Below are 8,048 nucleotides of genomic sequence, written 5' to 3' on the forward strand. Positions count from 1 at the left end.
ACTGGGAGAAGCCTTAGGATGTTCAGATACGCTATGGAACGTCATTAGAAGCGAATATCTATGGCATGCATGGATGCTAAGAATAGCAGCAACGTTCAACAATCCAGAAATCAAAGGAACTCCGCTTTCAGTTAGCTTAAGCACATCATGCAGCAGATACTGGTCTAAAAGATTGCCTTCTCTAATCAGCTTTGAGAAAAAGCTAGAAATCAAATACAACAAGAAAGCCTCAGACTTTACCAAGTTCAAACTGGACTCAATCAGAGAAAAAATCAGTCTAGTCATGACCAAAGACAGATCACTAATTGACTTAATCTGTAGTCTGTAAAGACGGTCTACATGCAGTTATCATGCCTCTAATCAGTATTTCAATGCGAACCCCCACAGCAGGTTACAATAGACACCTGATTCAGGACGCTATCAAAGTACAATATAAATGTCAAACCAGATCCTTGCAAGAAGACAGAGACAATGAGGGATAAGCCTCGGAAAGTGACCTGCAGGACAGACATGCCAGGGCCCGACCATGACCCAATAGGAAAACCCCGTCTTCCATCTGCTTTGAGCCTCCTCTCAGGCAGAATCGCATCACGAGAGGTACCTGCCCGTAAAATTACCTTCGACTTCAAGCCTCTCCATAATCGAGATCAAAACACCATAACAGGAAGTTGCAGCTACCCGCGAAGTCTTCTCTACCTTCTGCAAGAACGGTGGGAAAGCATCAGAACAGAGAAGTTGCGATCAAGGTCAACCAATACCTTAGCGGGGAGGAGGCTGCACCTTCACCATCTGAGTGGGGGTGCATACAAGAAGAAGGTTCATCAAATCTAGATGGCGCTGACGAGTAGGACAGCGGCACTTCTTCTGGTAAGGGGATTTAGCGGCACTTCTTCCAGCAAAGGAGTTAATAACAACCAAAGAGATACAAGCTGTTGCATGCCATAAAGGCAAAATTACCTGAATGTAAAAGCAGACCTGACTCGAGCCCGCAAGGAGGAAACACATAAGAGAATACCAAACAAGGAAGATGAAGGACTCCAGCCACGGGGAGAGGCCTCCTTCACCCTATCCGGGTCGCCACCACAAGGGCATCTGTCGAACCTTCTCCACCTACAAAACTGGTTAGAGGAGATAGAAAAGCAGATAACCGTTCAATAGCAAGGAGGAGCACCGCACCAAGCCTCCCGCCTCTCCTCGGCGCATCGAAAAGGGCAGAGCTTTCTGCAAGATCGACTGATCGGAAGAGAAGGAAGCATGCAGAGTGGAGTAGGAGTCGAAAAGATTGTTAGCCAATAGGAGCCTGCACCGCATGTGCCGACACGTGTAAGCACATGCAAAGACACGTGTTGGTCATTGCCTCTGGCCACGTGTCCACTGCATGATGGACACGTGGCCCATGTATCTCGGATTCTGCTTTTCTAATCAATCCTGCCTTTTTTTTGAAAAAAAAAGTCTTTTTTAAAGCTCTTAAAGTAATGCATTTATTTCATATGTCATTTTCCCTAATTTCTAAAAGAGGCACTCAGCCAACCCATTTTGCCACTGCACGACACGTCACCAAGTAGCAAGAATAAAGTTGCTAGCTATAATCGTGGTTCCATATTCACGACTTTTTGTTTTGGTTGTATTAATTAAGTGCCCACTTAATTAATATTTTTCGTCTAAGGTCTTCACGATCGCCTCCATTAGCAGCCTTCTCACCGCGCCTGCACACAAGCTCCTCCACTCGTCTGGTTGCTCCCCTAGCCGGGTCGCCTCCACGCCCATTACCCTCTCTTCCCTGCTCCTCCGACCTCCTGTGGGGATGATCACCCCTGCCGAAAAGCGCTCTCAACAAAGGCGGCTCTCTTCTCTCCCTCGCCCAGTACCTCCTCTCTTCCCCGCTCCTCCAACAAACTGGCTACAGAGCCATGACCATCCACCGGCCGGAGGGGATGTGATGTTGGACTCAGTAGAGAGGAGATGCATGCTAGGAGACATGTGTTCCAACAAAAATGGGCTTACCATTTACATAAGATTTTGCGAATACCTTTAGGGAGAAAAAAAAGGAATGGCTAGAACCTTACGGATGACCTAAGATTGAAAATTTTCATCAGATTATTAATTATTCATAACACAAAAAAACGTTGTGGGGGCATATTCGTGTAACTTGGAGATGGAAAAATGAAATTGTGCCAATTTTCCTTGGGACACTTTTACCTTCTACGTAAAGTAACACATTATGTATTTGAAATTTAAATCCTTCAAATTTTCCTTTAAGAAAATGACATAGATTGAGGTATTTAAGATTCATAAATGACCTTCAAATTTTGAGCTCATGTATTAAATGCATGAGAATTTCATAAAATATACAAAAATGATCCACACTTAAGTTTGAAACTTACTTTCAAGCATTTTCCCTGAAAATTTATATCTTCCATCAAGGAAAGAAAGAAATGCAGCCACAGATATTTTTGAGATTTCAATCCAAAAATTCCTATGGAAAAAAAAATCAAATCTCAATCTCTGCAATCTCTAAGAGATAGAGATTTTCAAGGGAATGCACGATCCAAAAGCAACCAGTGAGAATGTGCAAGCTATGAATAGGAAGAGATGTGAACCATAAGATGGGTTGTAGATTGGACCCATATTAAGGCCAATTTTAAGCATCTATGGAGGCCATTTAAAAAAAAATACTTTCCAAAATATACTCCTTTCCTTCATCTGACTTCACCATGTAATTACATCTTTTAAGGACTATAATTGAGGACATTCACATACATGTTTTTGACACACAGTAGGATTGACCATTGAGCAACGAAGCTTAAAAGGAACAGTGTCAATAGTTACAATTTATTAACATGTGCTTTCGAGAAAAGGGTAAACAATTACAATTTATTGACATGTACCTTGAGATTTAATTTATATTGTATCGAACCAAGTACCCAAAACTTACGGGGAATTAGCTGAGGTATGTGAGCAATAAAGAAGCAAGGCAGCATCTCATGTAGTGATGATACAAAATTAATGTGTGTGTGTGTCTGTGTGTGTGTGTGTGTGAGAGAGAGAGAGAGAGAGAGAGAGAACTATTATTGAAAGGCAGCTTGGTGTAGTGATGATACAAAATTAATTAATGTGTGTGTGTGTGTGTGTGTGTGTGTGTGAGAGAGAGAGAGAGAGAGAGAGAGGCTTTGGCCTGTGACTCCTGCATGTGTGTCATAAAGTATGCTTCCCAGCTCCCTGCCCATCACCCTTTTTGCCCTCCACCTGCTTCTGAATTTCTGCCTTACCTTTTCTCACATTCTTGTTGTTTTCCCTTTTGTCTTTTTACCCTCTTCTCCAAGCTCCCCACTCCCTATCTAGCAGGCATCAGATTTTTCACATGCTTTTGTGGCCATGCTTCCTCCCTCTCTCATCAATCATGCTGCATAATGTTCTACAGGCTTTCTATTCATGGGGATCTAAGGCTTCACATGTGTCATCAGGCTGCCGTACTTAGATTCATGGAGTTCTAATATCATTGTATAACATAATGGGTTGATAATACATATGCATTTGTACATGTAATTAAGTTTACATGTTTTTCTCAAAAGACCCATATATATATATATATATATACCAGCAAGAAAAAACCCCCCAAAAAAAATGTTTGCTAATGTGGGCCATTAACAGGGAATGAGAAGTTGAGCCTCTTTTTTTTTTTTTTGCCCTTACACTGCAAACCCAAACTCCCCATGCAACCACATTGTTGGTGTGTCACTCGGAGAAAACTCGCTTTCCAAAGGAATCTAACTGCCGTCAATGCTGCATCATATGCACCTAAGAAGACTTCCTCTGACCTTGCAGCATAATCCAAGCTCAATCTACCCGCAAATCACGCTTCCCAATATGCTCTCGGATCATCTGAGGAGCCTTTTCTTGCCCTCAAGCTCACATACAAGCTGCCCGCATTGCTTTTCTGCATCACTTGAGATGCTGCCCACATTGCTTTCCTGCATCACTTGAGAAGCTCCATAACCCTCGCAGCCTTCCGTTGTGCTCTCTCAGTTCCAGTGATAGAGAGATTTACCAGAAGCTCCTGGGCACCTAAATTGCAAACCTCTTCTGAACAGGAAAAGTCATCATGGCAAAGCACAAATAGAACAGAACAGGCATACTCTTTGTTGGAGTCAGACCCCCTCCTCAGCAAATCTACCAGAGTTCGAATCCCGGATGCCCGCCCAATTGCAAACCTGCCCTCCTGGTGGCTAGCCAGGTTTAACAGTACAGTCAGGCTTTCATCTACAAGGCCTGAAAATGGGTCCTTTGCAAGCTGTAGTAGGGGTAAAACCGCCCCAGCTCTCACGGCCAGGGCACGGCTATGGCGAATTTGCAAAAGGTTAAAAAGAGCTGCTGCTGCATCCTTCTTACCACGAGGGCTTCCGTCTCTGAGCAGATCAGCCAAGCCAGTGAAAACACCCTCTGATGAAGCCACCATCATCTTGTGGGCGTTGGAGTGAGACAGGTTGAACAGAAGAGCTGCTGCATTCTCTCTGGTTTCCTGCAAGCTGCCCTTTTCCAGAACCTCTACAATAAGGTCTAATCCTCGTGCATTGACAATGGCCTGCTTGTTGCCCTCGTTGCGGAGGGTGAGGTTCAACAGCGCAGCAATGGAGTGAGCCTGTACATCAATGTCACTAGATCTGAGGGTTTTTATGAGGGAAGGGATCGCACCAGCTTCTGCAATGCAGATTCTGTTCACTGAGCTTAACTTTGCCAGTCTTCTGAGTTCTCTGGCACCCTCTCTCTCTTGATCTGCCAGCCCACTGCTAACCTTCTGCACGAGCTCCTCTAGAAGTGTCCTGTCTGGGGGACTGCAGCTTGATGAAGCATCACCCATCACGGTAGCATTGCGCCCACAAGATCAGAAACCACCAATCTCCGTCGCCCGACCCAAAAAACACATCAAAATTGGTCCATTTCCATTGCCCAAATCCTATAAAAACACATGCAAACGAGTCACATTAAACCCTTATTTCATCGCCCAATTCAAGCAAAATCAACACAAAAGCCGATTTACTTTTTGCATCAATCAAGGATAATCACTCAGCAATTGTTACATTTCCGTCGTACAATTCATGCAAAATGATTAAACCCAACAAGAAAACCACGTTTAAATATAATTAAAAAAAGGGAGGCCGTCCTCAACACCCAATACAGGCAAGAACTAAACCCAGAAAGGCCATCAAAATGGTGCCTTCAGAGGTTCAATGGGCAGCATCAAAGGTAAGCGCTTCTCAAGAGCGGATCCAACTATGGAAAAGTCACCAGCTAAAGCTGTTGTCTAGATTTCTGCCCAAGGATGAGTGGAAGACCATAGGACCCAACAACAAAATCCAAGGTTTTTGGCCATTCTGAAAGGAACCCACTGCTTTCTACCAAACTTGTAGGAGCAGGAGCAGGAGGAGGAAGCATGGAGAGGAAAGAGCGGAAAGGGATAAGAAAGGAGAATCCATACTTGGATTCAACTCTGGGAAGCCATGAATTTCTCTGAAAATCTAGTGGGAGAGGGGTGGAAATGAAGGAGGAGCCAAGATCTAAATTCAAGGTTTCTGGTGAAGATAAGAGAGAAGGAGCTGCACGAGGAAGATGTGAAAGGGGAAGAATGGGAAGGATCCATTTGCAAGAACTCCATGAGCAGCAGAAATACTGTGCAAAGAGAAGGAGGCAAGAGGGAGGTACAAGCAAAGGCAAAGAGAAAATACGTGTATTTGTGGCTAGGGAGGAGAGAAAGAGGAAGAGAGAGAACACAGACACGACCTAGCCCCTCTTTCTCTCTCTCCTCTCTCTCTCATGATTCTTAGTTAATAACGCCACCACCGACATACTCCGTTCAACCTTGAAATAAGCTTCTCTCTACAAATGTGACCCATTAATCATTTGGTAGAGAGAGTCGTTTGTCCCATCACTCTCTGTGGTGGTGGGCTTCACACTGTCCGGACTCAAAGTGACAAGTGTATGTTCCCTTATCTCTTGTCCCGGTGCTTTCACAAAGTCCGGACAACTTTGGATCTAGTGGCCCTTTATCATCCCAAGTGTTGTATGTACCTATTGGTTAACGCACTGCTTTTATTGGAGGGAGCACTAGCATAGAGGTCAAATCCCCACACCCCCACAATTGGCATTTTGTCGAGTGTTTATTTGGTGACTGCGTAGGCCGGACAAAAAATGCCTATGTTTTGTTCCCTAGTGGTTGGCCTCAGGGCGAGTGGTGGATGTGAACCATGTGAAGATGAAAGCAGCCTACACAACTTTTTTTAGCCAATGTTTTCTTGCCATATCAACTCGAGAACTTATATGTCGAGCATGCATGAAGGCTCCCTAAGTGTTTTATTCACACTTACTATAGAGATCATGATCTCAAGACTCAAACAATCTCAAACGCAACGTTGTGCTGCCAGTGTTGTTTCGATCTCCCATTTCATCTAAGATTTATCATGACTATGAGTGTGCTCAACACAGGTCGTGTACGAAACTAAGATGGCAGTAATCTCATAGTGCAAAAATTTTGTCCAAGGGCTTTTGATCTTTCACTGTCCGTGCCCATGGGCCCATCACATGCAGATGAGAAGTCTTATGCGGCCTTCACAAGGTAGTCATCAAGTGACCACACTAACATGTATTACCAAGCATGATTTTAAACCTTGCACTCTATAAGCACTTTAACACTAGGCCCACTTGCCTTGTCGAATATCTTATTAGACCGTCCAAACCTTGTGAATATTACACTCGGTGAAGGACATCCATCCTTGTTTGTAAATATATGTAAAGGGTGGCTAAGCCGAGTTTAGAAGCGTCTAGACTTCAATGTCTGCTTTTCCATGATGGTCCCTTTGTGAAAGCTTACAAATGTCTACCCATGTGAGTCCCCACAAGCTTCTGGCCAAAAGCTTGTGAAGCCAACCTAAGCATTAGCTTCCTCATACATCCAAATTTGTCAAAATCTCCATGTAGATTTTGTTACTAGATGGCTACTAGGTTTGTAAAGGTACAAGAAAATTCCACCCTCCAATAAGAGATTCCAATCAGATACCAACTTGAGAAAAACTCATCACATGCCATTCATGTATGTAGTGTGCTCCCTCTCTTATTCAAACTCTTATTGGAAAGCATTAAAAATTGAGTTCTACTCATGGGTGATCGCCTCAAGCAATTAGATCACACATGTAAAAATAGGTTCAAAAACAAAGTTAATCAGTGTTACCTTCACCCATAAATATGCTACTTATGGAAGCACTGGACAATGATATTTACATGTGGCTTTAGTTAACTTTGCAAGAAAGAGTCAAAGTAGGCCCCCATACGCATTACTTGGCTTGTGACAAGGAAAATATATAGCCTCTAGCCTTACTTAGCCCTTGTTATAGGACTGTGATATTCATGTAAGCATTAGCAAGAGTCACTTGTCCCATTCAATGATACACTTTTCATGTGACTTCAGTTTACTTTGCTCGGAAGGGCCAAAATAGGACCACATAGGCATTACCTTGTGACAAGAACTAATAATGGTCTAAAGAATGTATTGGGGGAAAAAAAGGATACTAAGCTAAAAGAGTTTCTAGTGAAAATTGTAGCACTCAAAGAGCAAGTGACTATAGTGTGAATTGACAAGAAAACATGGCAAAAGCTAACACAAAGTGAGAAACTTTTACAACAAGACATTGGCCAGTGTGGGGAGTATAGCAGCCGACAGAATGCAATATGATTTGAAAGGTGAATTCCAAGGCTTTTGCCAACTCCATTGTAGTGGTTGGAAGTGAGGGTCTAATTAAGGGCTCAATGCATTGCAAAAACAACAAAGTTAAAGTACTGGGTTTTCATGAGTAGCTATAAATTTACATCCACATTTGACAAGAAAAAAAACTATTTCCTACTTTATGAGGAGCTTCCCCCATCTCTAGTGCCTACTAAAAGTATGAGGAGCTTCCCCCATCTCTAGTGCCTACTTTATGAGGAGCTTCCCCCATCTCTAGTGCCTACTAAAAGTATATATTTCACCTCCTCCCTACCTCTCTCTCTCTCTCTCTCTC

General features: G+C 43.2%; 1 protein-coding gene across 5 annotated transcripts; it reads right to left on the minus strand.

The window, feature by feature from the left end:
* Window positions 1-2,803: 2,803 nt before the first annotated feature.
* Window positions 2,804-5,717, minus strand: LOC147642190 (U-box domain-containing protein 1-like). 5 transcript variants are annotated; one of them, XM_086803551.1, is made up of 3 exons: window positions 5,477-5,717; window positions 4,913-4,954; window positions 2,804-4,873 (listed from the first exon to the last, which is right to left on the minus strand). In XM_086803551.1, the coding sequence occupies exons 2-3, from the start codon at window positions 4,922-4,924 to the stop codon at window positions 3,977-3,979; spliced, it is 909 nt and encodes a 302-aa protein (XP_086659677.1). In that variant the 5' UTR covers window positions 4,925-4,954; window positions 5,477-5,717; the 3' UTR covers window positions 2,804-3,976. The 5 variants fall into 5 exon arrangements, with proteins under 5 accessions (XP_086659677.1, XP_086659670.1, XP_086659660.1 ...); XM_086803544.1 differs by having other exon boundaries at window positions 5,388-5,717; XM_086803534.1 differs by having other exon boundaries at window positions 5,216-5,717.
* Between the last annotated feature and the right edge of the window lie 2,331 nt (window positions 5,718-8,048).

Source organism: Cibotium barometz, chromosome 1 (assembly GCF_041138505.1).
Source record: "Cibotium barometz isolate CiBa-2024 chromosome 1, ASM4113850v1, whole genome shotgun sequence".
Taxonomy (NCBI): domain Eukaryota; kingdom Viridiplantae; phylum Streptophyta; class Polypodiopsida; order Cyatheales; family Cibotiaceae; genus Cibotium; species Cibotium barometz.

What these genes read in the sequence shown, in the direction of transcription:
- LOC147642190 (XM_086803534.1), bottom strand. Translation starts at nt 5,239, where the DNA reads ATGCTGCCCATTGAACCTCTGAAG. An exon ending in TGCCCATTGAACCTCTGAAG is followed by an intron (nt 4,955 to 5,215) that starts GCACCATTTTGA and finishes GTGTTTTTATAG; the next exon opens with GATTTGGGCAATGGAAATGG. An exon ending in CAATTTTGATGTGTTTTTTG is followed by an intron (nt 4,874 to 4,912) that starts GGTCGGGCGACG and finishes TGATCTTGTGGG; the next exon opens with CGCAATGCTACCGTGATGGG.